General features: G+C 34.9%; 9 protein-coding genes across 9 annotated transcripts; 6 read left to right on the top strand and 3 right to left on the bottom strand.

Moving 5' to 3' along the window:
- Positions 1 to 20: 20 nt before the first annotated feature.
- Positions 21 to 1,348, top strand: HYPBUDRAFT_160095 (uncharacterized protein; the record flags this gene model as incomplete). Its single annotated transcript, XM_020222469.1, has 3 exons — positions 21 to 372; positions 429 to 1,214; positions 1,239 to 1,348. The coding sequence occupies 3 exons, from the start codon at positions 21 to 23 to the stop codon at positions 1,346 to 1,348; spliced, it is 1,248 nt and encodes a 415-aa protein (XP_020079434.1).
- A 589-nt stretch (positions 1,349 to 1,937) lies between these two features.
- Positions 1,938 to 4,915, top strand: HYPBUDRAFT_237204 (uncharacterized protein). Its single transcript, XM_020223198.1, has one exon. The coding sequence runs from the start codon at positions 2,313 to 2,315 to the stop codon at positions 4,626 to 4,628; it is 2,316 nt and encodes a 771-aa protein (XP_020079433.1). The 5' UTR covers positions 1,938 to 2,312; the 3' UTR covers positions 4,629 to 4,915.
- Positions 4,916 to 5,545: 630 nt separating this feature from the next.
- On the top strand, positions 5,546 to 6,568 carry HYPBUDRAFT_151716 (uncharacterized protein). Its single transcript, XM_020220643.1, has one exon. It carries the CDS (start codon positions 5,627 to 5,629, stop codon positions 6,497 to 6,499), a length of 873 nt encoding a protein of 290 aa, XP_020079432.1. The 5' UTR covers positions 5,546 to 5,626; the 3' UTR covers positions 6,500 to 6,568.
- Positions 6,569 to 6,745: 177 nt separating this feature from the next.
- Positions 6,746 to 8,959, top strand: PMT5 (putative dolichyl-phosphate-mannose--protein mannosyltransferase; the record flags this gene model as incomplete). Its single annotated transcript, XM_020218110.1, has 1 exon — positions 6,746 to 8,959. The coding sequence occupies one exon, from the start codon at positions 6,746 to 6,748 to the stop codon at positions 8,957 to 8,959; it is 2,214 nt and encodes a 737-aa protein (XP_020079431.1).
- A 51-nt stretch (positions 8,960 to 9,010) lies between these two features.
- MED21 (Med21p) lies at positions 9,011 to 9,538 on the bottom strand (the record flags this gene model as incomplete). The annotated part of the gene is made up of 1 exon (XM_020222095.1): positions 9,011 to 9,538. The coding sequence occupies one exon, from the start codon at positions 9,536 to 9,538 to the stop codon at positions 9,011 to 9,013; it is 528 nt and encodes a 175-aa protein (XP_020079430.1).
- Positions 9,539 to 9,826: 288 nt separating this feature from the next.
- HYPBUDRAFT_151713 (phosphatidylinositol-3-phosphate-binding ubiquitin-protein ligase) lies at positions 9,827 to 11,053 on the top strand. Its single transcript, XM_020220642.1, has one exon. The coding sequence runs from the start codon at positions 9,850 to 9,852 to the stop codon at positions 10,975 to 10,977; it is 1,128 nt and encodes a 375-aa protein (XP_020079429.1). The 5' UTR covers positions 9,827 to 9,849; the 3' UTR covers positions 10,978 to 11,053.
- A 737-nt stretch (positions 11,054 to 11,790) lies between these two features.
- HYPBUDRAFT_151712 (RNA-dependent ATPase) lies at positions 11,791 to 12,820 on the bottom strand (the record flags this gene model as incomplete). The annotated part of the gene is made up of 1 exon (XM_020220641.1): positions 11,791 to 12,820. A coding segment is annotated over exon 1 (907 nt), but the record flags the coding sequence as incomplete, so codon positions are not given.
- Positions 12,821 to 12,945: 125 nt separating this feature from the next.
- On the top strand, positions 12,946 to 14,425 carry SSF1 (rRNA-binding ribosome biosynthesis protein). The gene has a single exon (XM_020220640.1). The coding sequence runs from the start codon at positions 12,998 to 13,000 to the stop codon at positions 14,285 to 14,287; it is 1,290 nt and encodes a 429-aa protein (XP_020079427.1). The 5' UTR covers positions 12,946 to 12,997; the 3' UTR covers positions 14,288 to 14,425.
- VMA22 (Vma22p) lies at positions 14,370 to 14,903 on the bottom strand (the record flags this gene model as incomplete). The annotated part of the gene is made up of 1 exon (XM_020223896.1): positions 14,370 to 14,903. A coding segment is annotated over one exon (534 nt), but the record flags the coding sequence as incomplete, so codon positions are not given.
- Positions 14,904 to 14,930: the final 27 nt, after the last annotated feature.

Below are 14,930 nucleotides of genomic sequence, written 5' to 3'. Positions count from 1 at the left end.
AAAATCAATCGTAAACTAACATGGCACCAAGCCCAATTAGATATGTCACAAAGGTTGACTTGAACAAACCAGGAGATGCTCAACCTCAAGTCCATAATAGATGGCACCCTGATGTTCCATTCACAGAAGCCATTAAGCCGGGAGAAACAGTGAAGATAGAATGTTTGGATTGGACTGGTAATCAGATTTGTAATAGTGATACTAGTGATGATTTGAAAAATGTTGATTTATCAAGAATACATTATCTATCTGGACCGTTTAACATCGAGACTGCTGAGCCCGGAGATGTATTGATGGTTGAGATCAAAGACGTTCAACCTTTAGAAAGACAACCATGGGGTTATTGTGGTATTTTCCATAAATCAAACGGAGGTGGGTTCTTGGATAAATTTTATCCCGAATGTGCAAAAGCCTTTTTGATTTTGAAGGAATTCATGCAACTTCAAGACACATTCCCCATGTTAAATTCTCGGGTTTAATTCATCCTGGTATAATGGGTACTGCTCCATCGGAAAAAGTTTTGACTGAATGGAATAAAAGGGAAAAATCTATTAAAGAGGAGATTCAACATTTACATGATACTTCAGTTGCTAACCTTCCTGAAGTTGTAAACGCTCACGGAGGTAGTGCTGAAGGATCATTAAAGGAGAAAATTGCAAAAGAAGGGTCAAGAACCATTCCTGGAAGACCTGAAAATGGTGGGAATTGTGATATCAAAAATTTATCTAGGGGATCCAAGTGTTATTTCCCTGTTTACGTAAAGGGAGCTAAATTTTCAATTGGTGACTTACATTTCTCTCAGGGAGATGGAGAAATTTCGTTTTGTGGGGCAATTGAAATGGCAGGGGTTATTACAATTCAAGCAAAAGTTATCAAAGATGGCATGAAATTATTAAATTTAAAATCACCAATATTTCTTCCTGGTGATGTTCAGAATCATTACAGTCCATCAAGATACTTAACCTTTGAAGGATTCTCAGTTGATGAAACTGGTGAACAAAAATTCCTTGATGCAACCGTAGCTTATAGACAAGCTTGTATTCGTGCGATTGAGTATCTTAGAAGATTTGGTTATAATGATTATCAAATTTATTTGTTATTGTCTTCAGCACCAATCGAGGGCCATATTGCCGGTGTTGTTGACGTACCCAATGCATGTACAACACTTGGATTACCCATGGATATATTTGATTTTGATATCTCACCAGAGAAAAGTGCAGAAATATTAGTATCTGGAGAAGATCTTAAAAAAGATATGGGTAACTGTGCATTTGTATCCAATTACGATCATCCAGTCTGTTATGAATTCAACGAAGGTTTGTTAAATAGTTTTAACATTAATTCATAACGTATATGATAAGTATACTTTATAAGACTTTCTGAATATAAACTTCTTATTTGTAAAAATGCTTTGCTCTCTTTACGTAAGTAAAAAGGTTTAGCTTTTAATTCTCTCAAGAAACACCGGCTCACCATTAGGTCCTACTGCAACGTCTATTATTTGATCCAAAGTATTATAATATCTTTCAATATCCACAAAGCTAGAATTAAGTTATAGAAAAGAGCTGTGTGAAGCCTTTTTTTGAGTTCTAGTGATGTTACTTAGAATACAGAAGCTTAATCGCAAGCTTTTTGAAATAATCCTATTTGCAAGCACCAAATAACTCGAATGTAACTATTACATTGTTAAGGAATGGTTCCTTTTGGACGAGAAAACAAGTGTGTATACATAACTTTCTATTTGTTTTTATATCCAAGAAGCAATATCTTTAAGTTCTTTGAATACTATCTTGTAATTCAACAAGCTTTATTGTCTCGAGAAATGACGCCAAAATCATTGCCAAACATATCATTGAGAGAAGTGGGTATATAAGAATCCTTACTTCACAGTGCCACTTTTTTAAGCACATCTTTCAATGAATATATACTTCTCTATCATTTTATAATAGTCTTTTACCGACTTTCTTATCTTTCAATGTGCAACTTTGATAGTTTTTGTCATCTTTTCACTCGGTTTCCTCCTCCTACTTCTGTACACAACAAAAGAAAAGCTGTAAATACTTTCGAAGCAGGTCTGGACCAGAAAGATATATATTTCGAGTATATAGAGTTGATAAATATATTTAATTTCATGTCTTTGAGTGTGACTGCAAAAATCCTTTTCTGGATTGCAACAAAAACAACTCTGAGTTGCGAAATCACCACAAAAAAATCAAGGAATCGAAATTCAACACATTTAAAGCTTTTCAAGTCTTCCTTTGAAAAAGAATTGAAAGGAAGGTTTACTCTGATCAACTAGTAATTGCTTGACTATGATACCAACTGGAAAAAACTTTTACGCCCATAACGCCACTTCCGAGGGAAGAGCACCAATGAGAAACTCCAATGCTGCGAGTCACATCCCACCCGCCGCTGAAGAACCACCACGGCAGAGACAGAGAAGAGGTCTGAGTGTCGCTCCCAAGTCAAAACAAGATAGCTCAAGTGAAAACAACAGCTCGGAAACTTCGCCATCTTTCACTTCTGTGCAGCTGCCAGAGGTTGCTTTTGAAACTTTTGGATTTTGGAATGTTCAAAATAACCCTAACGATACACTCATAAGAGGTTTTACTTTAGCAGTGGTAGTTCTACCATCTATCCTAGCAATATTGACCCCCATATTCTTTCCTGAATTGTCTGAAGAAGTTGACATAGCAAGCTTCTTCACCGATATCCTCATGATAATGGCTATTGGTTATTTTGTGAAGTTCGCCTCAGAATGGCCATGGTTTTGGTTGAAACAAATTCGGGAAACAAAAAGCTTTCATTTGAAGAATATCAATGGAGCGTATGAATGTAAATTTAAGTTGAATGAAGGTGTCGAAGAGGAATTTCTCATAAAGGAAACCCACATGGTATTGAAGCTTCAAAAATATCAGTTAATTGCAATGTTTTCCTGTATTGGAGGCATTATTCTTGGGAGCTTGTTGATGGTCTTATCGAGGAGTCTAATTATAACATCCAAATTAAGGAAAGACATTGTGTTCAGTAATTTCAATATTTGTGTGTTTTCTCTCTGGGGGGCTTTCCGGTCCTTTTTAGCAGTTTATGAAATTTTACAAGAACAGTCACTTGCTGAAAATGATTTAACAACAAGCATTACGGAGGAAAACATGCACTTACTACTAGGTAATAAACCCAACAAAGAAAAAACACCAATGGATCTTGCAAAACTTAAAATGAAGCGTTTGTCGAAATTGTTCGGGAACTCCAAAATCATCGAATTAGAGAAAATTACTGATATGATCCAGTTTCAAAATATTGTTGAATTGATCGATTCTAAAGTAGACCAGTATTACAGCTTTTTGAAAACAGTAGCTAGCACCCAGGAATCACAATATAAATCCCTTTCAGAAGAAATCACTAAGCTTAACATTGAAATAAAAAATCTAGTCGAGAAGTCTGATGCATCAACAATGAAGCTCGAAAGGCAGAACCATCAACCTCAAACATTCAAGCCATTTCCTTTTAGTCTGAGCTTGTACCATAAAAAAATAGAGAGTAAAAATAATTCAGCCTCTTTCCAAGCAAGTTCAAGTCCCCACAAGGAACACGATATTGAGGAATTTCAACTGAATCCCATGCCATTGAGTATGTCAACAATTTTTGAGGAGCCAGAAGAAACAAAACATAAGTTTATACCCAACCAAGACGGTAGTGGTATAAACGAAGGTTCCAATGACCCATTTTCAAGAAACCCAGATAAAAATAGGGGCTATTTTTCATTGCATGGTTTACCGTTCACGTCTGCAATACAAGATCTTATCACCAGAAAAGTTGTTAATGCTAACTTCTTGCCGAACCATCAAAATCATTTTTTGCAACATTTAGATGGATATGAAGGAGAGCAACTTCATGACCTCGGTAGCTTGAATGATACGTATGACCATGAGCAAGGTAAATATGGCAGGAAGAACAAAGCTTCATATAGAAATTATTTCTTCAATACCATTGATGAATTGATAGAAAAGCTAAGTCATATTTCATTGAAAGAAACAGTAATGAATCCTTTCTCCATGATTCAAATATACTACACTGACATTATGCCTCTAGTTAAAAGCTTTTTTGCTGATTGCTACCTTACGACTATAAATCATATCGATCAAATTAAAAGTATAATTTGGAAAATGGTCAATATTCACATTTTTCAGAAAACTGAACAAATGAAACAATTTGGATCCTATGTTTATGAAAAATATATTCAATCTACTAAAAAAATCTTCGAATTTTATTTATTAGTATTCACAGCCATTCCATTCAATATAATACGTATAATAATTTCTATTAATCTTTTTTTTCCAAAAATTTTGATACGAACTTTTATTATATACCCCATGATGGTAATCATAAGTTTACAAACAAGTGAAAATGATAAGACCTTTGAAGAAAATCATAACTTCAGCGAAATGAAAAAGTTTCACTTAGCCCCTCACCCAAATAGTCGGTTCCGGCCACATCATGCTCAACCATTTGAAGCTAGAAAGATAATTTTGCGACTGCTTGCCAGATATTATGATTTGGATCTCGATTATTCACATCCGTACAATAATTCGACAAACTCTCCTGTGGATTTAAGCAATCAAACTTAAGCTTACATTTTCGATTAAGCAATGATCTTTCTGGAAGACTTTTTTTTTACCCTTCTCCAAGCCCGAAGAACTTAGCAAGAGTGCTTTCTGTGTGCTCTTCAGAAAAGTCAATTAGAAGCTTATGTCTTTGACTAGACTGTGACTTGGTAACTTTCGAAGTTGGGGCTGATTTCATCACTGATCTTTTTGCAATCAACATATTCGCATTTAGTCACAAACGTTTTTGGACCGTTTTTTCTTTTTGAAAAAAAAAAAAATCAAGTACTGCACTTACTAATTAGAAATCCTGATGACAAAAGATAGATTGTGGATTTGGATGTACTCTCTTTTTTAACCTTTTGAAATTTTTTGAGGGCTAATCTTGAATAATTTCAACCAAATAAGCTATCAAAGTCAGCTGGTCATTCTTTGAAGCCGGCTACGGTACTGATCCATAATATTCAACATTAAAAATAGCTAACAAAAGAAGACCCAGGCAGGTCCGTCCTCCATACAGGAGGTACGTTTACAGGTCAAACTTTACAGGACAAGATAGAAGCAGCGATGAGGAATATGATGATAATGAAAATGCTGGCTACAATGAAGGGGACCAAAGTCTTTCTTCCAAGGATCAATTTGGAAACTATAAGGATTTCAATATCAAGACTAATTTGAATATCAGCTCGGTATACATTCTTACTAACCAACAGAATTTTAAGAGCAATGTATGGCCCCGATCACAATTTGAAAAGGTAGATGTACTCAAATGTTGTTTGAATAACGGGAACGAAGAATATAATAAGAAAATGAAGCTAATTCAAGATAATTTTCGAGAATCTTCAAAATTAATGGCATTACCGGTTGAAATCATTGTGGAAATACTTTTAATCTTATATCACCAAGGCAAATTAAAACCTAAGTTTATGAGAGTCTCCAAATTATTTTTCAATCTTACACTTCCGTTGATTTACCGAAATCCAAAATTGAAAGCTACCAATTTCTTTTCATTTGTTGAGACTATGTCATCAAAGAAGGACTATGGGGATTATATAAAGCAACTCGATCTTTCGTATATTATCCAGACAGGTAAAAATGCATATGTTGCAAAACTATTGAAAAAATCTAGAAAGAATTTGGAGTATTTTGTCGCCCCCCAAACAAGTTTTGGTCTTGGTCCCTTAATTGCTTTGAAAAATTGTCAGCAGTTAAAAGTTTTGGATTTACGATTAGTGTCAGAAACCCTTAATCTTGAAGAGCTTTTCAAATCAATTAGGACACTTGACCAGCTCACACACCTTTCATTCCCCAGATCTTCTATTGAAATTCATGACTTTGAGGGTATAGACTGGCCTCCTAAACTAACCTTTTTGAGGATATCAGGTGGGATTAACGATGAATTTTTGATTAGGTCAGTTTTTCCATCAACCCTTACTCAACTCGAGTTTTCACATTGTCCCGCTGTCAAGCATGCTGGGATTCAAAATATCCTTCATAGGCTTGGAAAGAATTTAACCTCATTAAAAATACAATACCCAATGCCGGGGCTTCATGATAACTCAATGGACTCGGTATTCACCCTTTGTCCTAATTTAACTTATCTTGAAATAGCTGTTGACTATGTTTCGAGCTCATTTTTCGATGATGACAATCTTGAATATTTACCATATGACCGACCATTACGAAATTTACATATTGATAGTAGTGGCATGCTTGGCACAAGTAATAAAATCGATGCTATCGATTTAGCAATCGCTATCAATGATGAAAAACTTCCACATTTGAAAAATGTCAGCTGCACAGCCAAACTTGGTTGGGATCCCAAATCTGAGTATGTCAACTATATAGTCAACTATTTGGATGAGAAAAATGGGGGGTTATATATTGGCTATTAATTTCGTCTTTCTAAAGCTGCTTCACTCATCATTGTCCTTGATCTTCCTGTTCTTTGCATACATACATATATATTACTGTATTCTATTTATTTAATCATTATTTTACTTCATTATCTATTGTAAGCATTTTGCAATTTTGATTATGCTGTGCGTAACAAAAATTCGAACAGTTTTTTACACGTTGAGAAATAAAGGTACAGAAGTCCAATACATCTTATTCATTCATACAAGCACACTTTCCAAGATATGGCATTGGAAAAAGAAAAACTTCCTTTGGGGTATAAGCCTGGAAAGTCAAGGCTTTATTATAGCTCAAGGCCCTCGCCGGGACTAATTGAAAAATCAAAATATTCTCGAGTTGATCATTTTTTTATTTTCTTATTACTAGCTTTAGGAGTCATTGTAAGGCTATATAAGATCCCTTGGCCACCCAGAGTTGTGTTTGATGAAGTCCATTTTGGTGGATTTGCCAGAGAATACTTCAATGGTGAATATTTTGTGGATGTACACCCCCCATTAGCCAAGTTGATGTACTATTGGATTGCAATTGCATTTGGATGGGATGGAAATTTTGAATTTGCTGAAATTGGTGACGTATTTGATGAAAATGTTCCCTATGTTCAAATGAGGTTATTCTCCGGAATATGTGGTGTTTTGAGTATTTTGACTACATATGGTGCATTGAAGGCATCGGGTTGTAGATCAATGATTTCATTTTTCGGATCGTTTTTGGTCTTGATCGAAAACTCATTAGTTACTCAATCTAGATTTATTTTATTAGATAGTTCATTAGTCTTTGCGGCTTCATTGACTGTTTTTGCATTTAAGAGTTTTCAGATCAGTGAACCATTTACCAAAAGATGGTTTAAGTTTTTGATCCTAACTGGGTTTGGTTTAGGTATAAGCACATCAATAAAACTCACTGGTTTATACGTTGTTGCATGGGTTGGTTTATTAACAATTTATCAGCTTTGGCAATTATTGGGCGATTTGGAAGTTAGCATCACCCAATTGGTATTTCACTTCGTTTCAAGAGTTTTCGGACTTATTATTCTTCCCTTGACTTTGTATTTAGGGTTCTTCGCAATTCATTTCATGACCTTACCTCTAAATGGGAGCGGATCTGGTGCAATGTCACCTCGTTTCAAGTCAACCCTAGCAGATTCCGATGAAATCATAAATAGTCCGGTTGAAGTATCTTATGGAAGTACTGTCACCTTGAAGCAAAATAACTTGGAGGCATACTTACATTCACATGATCATAAGTATGAGTCTGGTTCTGGTGAACAACAAGTATCTTTATATGGTTTTAATCCTGACCCTAATAATCAATGGATAATTGAAACTAAAAATAAGAATTGGGAAGGACAACTTCAAAAGAAATTCAGACCCGTTAAAGATGGTGATACAATCAGGTTATATCATGTTGCCACTGGCAAGTATTTGCATGTTAATGATGTCAGACCACCGATTTCCGAACATGAATATTCAAATGAAGTTTCTTGTAATGGGACAAGAGATTTGGCTGGTGATATAAATTACGAATGGAAAGTTAGAATAGCTATGAAAAAAGATCATTCCACCAACGACTTACCATTAATCAAAGTAAGAACTACTGAAACTGTTTTTCAATTAATCCATAGAGGTACTAAATGTATTTTAATTGGACATGAAGAAAAACTACCATCATGGGGGTTTGGTCAAAATGAGGTATTATGTGTCGAAGAACCTACAATTCCTAATAGTTTATGGTATGTCGAAACAAACCATCATCCACTCCTTGAAAGTGAGAATTATCCAACCGTTCAATTTGGAAAAGTTGGATTTTTCAGTAAGGTGATTGAAGTTCATAAAGCCATGTTCAGGATAAATAAAAGTTTCACTGAGGATCACTCCTATGCGTCGGCACCTGAGACATGGCCATTTTTGTTAAGAGGTGTTAATTACTACAGCAATTCTTTAACCGAAGTAAAATTAATTGACGAAAGTGGTAGTCATATCTATTTCTTAGGGAACTTGGCTATATATTACATTGGAATCTTTTTAATAGCAACGGTTGCATTTAAATTTGTATTTTATGTTATTAGGTACATGAATCCATTCAAACGTCCAGATGATCCATTATATAAAACGGTCTATTACAATGGATCTTTTGATTTCATTCTTGGTTGGTTACTTAACTATTTCCCTTCGTTCAATATGTCGAGACAACTATTCTTACATCATTATCTTGTTGCTGTATATTTTTCAATTTTATTGATTGCACAATATGGAGAATACCAACTCAATGTCAGAAAAAATATTGGAACTTTGATGGTGATTGCAATTGCAAGTGCTGCCCTCTACTCTTTCGTCACATTCACACCAGTGATATACGGAACTGAATGGACTGTTGATCAATGTATCAAAGCAAAATGGTTCCCGTCATGGGACTTTGACTGTGTTGCTTATGGCAAGTGATTCATTCTATAATTTTCTTGTAAATACACCCGGTAATAAATTTGTACTACTTTAGCTTCTAGTTTCAGATATCCCCGACGCAACCTCCTTGATCAAGGTCTCACACCAGGCCAAGAGCTTATCCTTTTCTTCAATTTTTTCAATTCTTTTCCGTTCAACTTCATCGAGCTCTTTGATCAATTCATTGATTGTCACTAATTGAGTATCCGGGGAAGTTCCTATCCCTGGAAGAGAATCTATCAACATACTTATTTGTCGAGACTTTAGTATTATATCAGTGGATAATTCATTTATCGTGTTTTCAAAATTGGCCTCTGCTTCTTCTCTAACCGACGCGTGGTTAGACACCGAGTTGGAATCCGGTGGCCTTTCTCCTGGGGAGTTCAGCTGCTGGGCCTGGCCCGGTGGGGGCGCCTGCTGGCCCGGGTTGGGTGCATTCACGGCCATATTGGTGACCGACATTGGGTCTTCATCAAGAAGTGCTGGCTCGCTATGGACATTGACATAGTTCACGGTCGAGTTGAATTGCTCTATAAGCTGGTTCAAACAAACCTGTAGCTGCGTAAGTCTATCTGACATCACTGATACCACGACCTCTTACCCTAATTCAAAACAAAAACCCTGGTTACTAAAGGCCTAAAGGTTTATGGATTGGAAAAAAAAATCCTAACAAAAATTGAATACCTAACAAAGTTGGAGTAGTGGGCGTACCGGTATCGCTTCGCGCAGAAATTATGATTTGACTCCAGGAAAAAATCATTATCAATACAAATACTCCTTCTTTCGTTATCAGAAGAATCTAATCGTCGATTGACTTTTAGCAAGGGTTATTAGCTTATAAACTGGTTTGATCCGCGTTAGTGTTTAGATTGATAGTGGTTTGCTTGGCCATGGAAGTTTTCAGAGAGGGCCCCGAATGGCAAGATGACTCGGACGTAACAGGGTGCTTTTTGTGCCACTCCCAATATACGTTCTTTAACAGAAGACATCATTGCCGGAAATGTGGTAGAGTGGTCTGTGGATCATGCTCTGAGCAGCTGGTGAGATACTTTCCGAATACATATGTGGTTAATTCAGATAATACCTTGGGAACACTGAATAGCTATGAATTCTATAGAACATGTGATGAATGCGCAGACGAAATCAATATGATTAGACGAGCTTTGTTTGGATCTCCAGGAGACTCTTCGAGTCTAGTGGTGGGTGGTAGTGAGCTGGCATCTCAGAATAGTAGTCTTATTGGTAGAAGTGACATGAGTATCAATGATGGGGAAAATACCAGTTTAGCCAATGATAATGATAGTACTACAAAGTATAGTACTAGAACCAGCACTCGTATGGTAGAATCTTCTACAAACTCTTCAATTGACGTGCAGAGTCGTGATAATCACGGTCATCACTATCACTATCATGGTAGACAACGCAATAGGGATGAAGATAGTGATTTCAATCTTTGTCCAGTCTGCTCCAAGAATTTATTGAAAAACTATATTAAGGATCACAAGACATCAAATTCAGTGTCTGATATTAGTCATGACGATTTTGAACTGTACAAAGAAGCACATATCAGTAATTGTCTTGACTCTTTTGATTTCAATTCAGATACTAATCGACTTGGGTCTGGTGGAGGATCCAAAGCTCACGCAAGGAATAAAATGTTGGTGTATAACATTCCTCCGATTCCAATGCCACAGTTTGAGACAATTCCAAATATTGATGTTGGTTCTTTTGGGACTATACAACAAGTTACTTCGCTGTCTTCTATGATCCCCCAAATTGATAATGAAACTGATATCGCTGGATCGGTTAATTCAAACTCGACTATTCAACCATCACTTGAAAAACAGAACATTTTCAAAGGTATTGATAATGAATGTGTCATATGCTTGGAAGACCTAAAACCAGGTGATAAAGTTGGTAGGCTCGAGTGTCTCTGTGTTTTCCATTATAAATGTATTAAAGATTGGTTTAATAAGAAAGGATATGGTGAGTGTCCTGTTCATTTCGTACATCAATGATTTTCCATTTTATTATTCTTTCTTTTCATGACTTCACTTCTCTATGATTAATTATATTTTTTTTTTAGTTTTGGCTGAAACCTATAGGTTTTTGCTCCTTAGGTTTAATTGTTTTTTTCAATTCACATTACACATTGTTCACTGATGTTTTTCTTTTTTGTTCAATTCTCTATTTTGGTTATATAATTTTACATTCTTTTACAATTTAACTAAATCGTTCATATATATTTATATATAGAGATATATAAATCAATAATTATTTATGCAGAATTGAATTGTAATTTACCTAGATCTATAATACAAAATTGTGAGAAGCCTCTTAACGTTCTTCACGATCATGATCATCTTTCTTCTTTCTATGCGTGAGTCTTTTTTCATGGAAATCTTTTGTTTCTCTAATAGCTTCAGCACTGGCTCTATCAACATGATGATGTAAAGCATCTAAAACTTGTTTTGAAGGTGAGGGATCTTTTGGTAATTTTTTACCTAAAACATTTTCAATTCTTAAATACATTTCTAAATCATATTGAGTGACTAAAGAAATCGATTTACCTGATCTACCAGCACGGGCTGTTCTACCAACTCTATGGATATAAGCTTTGGAATCAGTTGGAATATCATAGTTAATAACAAGATCAACAGAAGGAATGTCTAAACCTCTAGCTGCAACATCAGTAGCAATTAAAATATTAGCCTTACCAGATTTAAATTTATTTAAAGCACCTAATCTTTGAGATTGTGATAATTGACCATGTAAAGGAACTGCTGAGAATCCAAGTATTCTAGCTAATAACGAAGTTCTTTGAGAGTGAGCACAAGTTCTAGTGAAAATAATAACTGACTTACCAACATATTCATTTAATAAATGAATTAAATAAGTATTTTTATAACCATCACTAACTAACATCATTGATTGAACCAAGTTATCAGCGGTTTGGTATTTGTTAGAGACTGCAACTCTAACTGGGCTATTTAAAGAAGCTCTTTGTAATTTTTCAATTTTATTAGTCATTGTAGCTGAAAATAAATAAGTTGTTCTATTAGTTGGAATAACTTTTAAAATCTTATCTAAAGCTGGACCAAAATCCATATCTAATAATCTATCAGCTTCATCCATGACTAAATATTTTAAATTTTTCAAGGAAAAACCTTTGGTGTGTTCTAAATGATCCATAATTCTACCAGGAGTGGCTACCAAAATGTGTGGTTTACGCATAAGTTCCCTAGCTTGGTCCATCATATCCATACCCCCAACAATACAAGTTGATCTTAATCCCATGGATGAACCCAAGGCATCAAAAGTTTCTTTAATTTGATAGGCTAATTCTCTGGTTGGTGATAAAATTAATCCGAAAAATGGGCTTTGGGCTTCCCACAAAGCTTGCAAAATTGGAATAGCAAAAGCTGCTGTCTTACCAGACCCGGTTTGAGCAAGACCAATGATATCTTTACCTTCTAAAGCATGAGGTATACATTCAGATTGAATTGGGGTAGGTTTACTAAATTTCATTTGTTGAATGGCCTCAAGTAATTCTGGAATCAAGCTGAGTTCACTGAAACTAGTGAACTTTGGACCATCTTCAGAGTCAACAACAGTTTCAATAGCTTCTTCGGCATCCTTCTTCTTTTCTTCTTTTTCTTCTTTCTTATCCTTCAACTGCTGTTTTAATGCATTTCTCTTGATTTTTTCTGCCAAAGACTTAGCGTCAACTTTACTGGAGCTTTTTGGTTTCTTCTTATGTAGGGTGTCTGTCTTAAGAGCCATTTTATGTCAATGAATACTACGTTTCCTCGTTACTGAAAGTAAGTTGAAGAATTCAATTATTAAGGCAACGAAGGGAAGAAGAGGAAAAAAAGTTTCTAGTAAAAAAAAAAAAACCTGCACACAGTGTTTATCTTAGTGATGAGGTCTTCTCTCACACTAATTTTTTTTTTCATTTTTTCTTTCATTTAATACCAGCTCTATTAGAGTCAAGTTAACTAACAGTTTAAGTTATTCGGTTGAATAGATAGATATACGATGGCTAAAAGAAGAACCAAGACCAGGACCCATAAGAAAGTTTCCGAAGAGGAGCTTGCTAAAATACCCAGATCAATGGTTATTAGGCTAGGATCATCTATAAGAAATCATTCGTTAACACAATTAGTGAAAGATTTTAGAAATGTTATGCAACCACATACTGCAGTGAATTTAAGGGAACGTAAGACCAATAAGCTTAAGGATTTCATTGTTATGGCTGGGCCCTTGGGAGTTTCAGATTTATTTATCTTCAATCAATCTGAGGAAACTGGGAATATTTCATTAAGAATAGGTAAGATGCCTAGAGGACCAACATTACAATTCAAGATCAATACATATTCATTGATGAAAGATGTAAGACTGATTTTGAAACATCCAAAGTCCGTTGGAAGAGATTCAATTGAGATGCGTAATCCTCCGTTATTAGTTTTGAATGGATTTCTGTCCAAAATGAATGAACTCGAGCATCATGAAAAATTAATGATTACTGTTTTCCAAAATATGTTCCCTCCAATTCAACCACAAAGCACTAACGTTGGAGGGATTAAAAGAGTATTGATGTTAAACAAAGATCCTGTCACTGGGAATATAGAATTAAGGCATTATGCCATCAACACTAAATTAGTGGAAGAAACTAGGAATATAAAAAAATTGATTAATTCCCATCACAATCCAAAGAAAAATATACCAAATTTATCCAAGAATAAAGATATTTCCGAATTGGTATTAGATCCATACTCTGTTGGGGGTGTTACTTCTGATAGTGAAGTTGAAGATGATGCAATTGTTGAAATTAAAAATGAAGAGAATAATATTTTGAAAAAGAAAAATGCTACAGCACCAACTGAAGATGATCCAATGGGTGAACAAGCTGAAGAAGAAACTAATACTGCACCAAGTACTAAGAAAAGGGCTATTAAATTAACTGAGTTAGGTCCTCGTATAAATATGACTTTAGTTAAAATTGAAGAAGGATTACTTGGATCATCTAAAACTATATACCATGCTAATATTGAAAAATCAGATAAAGATATTAAAGCTTTGGAAAAAAGACATCAAGAATTGCAAAAGATCAAATCCGAAAGAAGAACTAAACAACAAGAAAATGTTAAAGCCAAGCTCGCTAAAAAGGAAGCTAAAAAGGCTAGAAGAGAAGCTAGAAAGAACGGTGAAGTGGTTGAAGATGATAAAGATGACGAATCTTCTAGCGAAAGTGATGACGATAAACCTGAAATTAAGCCTGAGGATTATGAAAATGATAGCGATTTATATAGTGATGTTGAAAACTAATTCTTTGTATAATAAAATATTTGCATTTTGATGATTTTTTTTTCTTTTGTAGCAGTATTAATCAGGTTTCTTTGAATGAATCAATTTCTTCGACTATTCGATTAATTTTATTTTTTAAATTTACTAGGCGAATAGAGTCGTTAACAACAGCACTGAAATAGTCCTGTGATTGCCTCAATTGATAAGGTACTAAACCACCAAATTGGTAGATTGGATCACGTACTTCAACGTTGTCAATTTCAGTAGTTTCCTCCTTTTCAATTTTTTTTTTCAAATGTCGATTTTTCAAGGATCCGGTATCATTATTTGATTTCAATTGAATGTCTGACGATTTCAGAGTATTTGGATCTTCAGTTGTTTTGTCATTCTTCTTTATCTTCTTTTGTGGTTTTGGTAGTAACTCATTCAATTTAAAATCTCCGTTTACTTCGATGGTTTTACATGCATTATAAGGTCTATAATCAAAGGAGTCTGGACCGTATTTTTTGGTTATACCACTATTGTAATTAGCTCTACTCAACGTGAGAAACCCATTGGTATAACCCAAAGAGAGTTTTTCAACTAGGATTTGATATTGATCTAGTAGCTCTAGTAATTGTATGGTTTTACGATCAATTGATGAGAGCGATTCCTGACTAACGGA

The sequence above is a fragment of the Hyphopichia burtonii genome, assembly GCF_001661395.1.
Source record: "Hyphopichia burtonii NRRL Y-1933 unplaced genomic scaffold HYPBUscaffold_1, whole genome shotgun sequence".
In the NCBI taxonomy this organism is placed as follows: domain Eukaryota; kingdom Fungi; phylum Ascomycota; class Pichiomycetes; order Serinales; family Debaryomycetaceae; genus Hyphopichia; species Hyphopichia burtonii.
This window is presented reverse-complemented; position numbering and strand designations above follow the sequence as displayed.

Excerpts from the sequence above, each read along its gene's own strand:
- HYPBUDRAFT_237204 (XM_020223198.1), top strand. The coding sequence starts at position 2,313 with ATGATACCAACTGGAAAAAACTTTTACGCCCATAACGCCACTTCCGAG.
- HYPBUDRAFT_151716 (XM_020220643.1), top strand. The coding sequence starts at position 5,627 with ATGTCATCAAAGAAGGACTATGGGGATTATATAAAGCAACTCGATCTT.
- HYPBUDRAFT_151713 (XM_020220642.1), top strand. The coding sequence starts at position 9,850 with ATGGAAGTTTTCAGAGAGGGCCCCGAATGGCAAGATGACTCGGACGTA.
- SSF1 (XM_020220640.1), top strand. The coding sequence starts at position 12,998 with ATGGCTAAAAGAAGAACCAAGACCAGGACCCATAAGAAAGTTTCCGAA.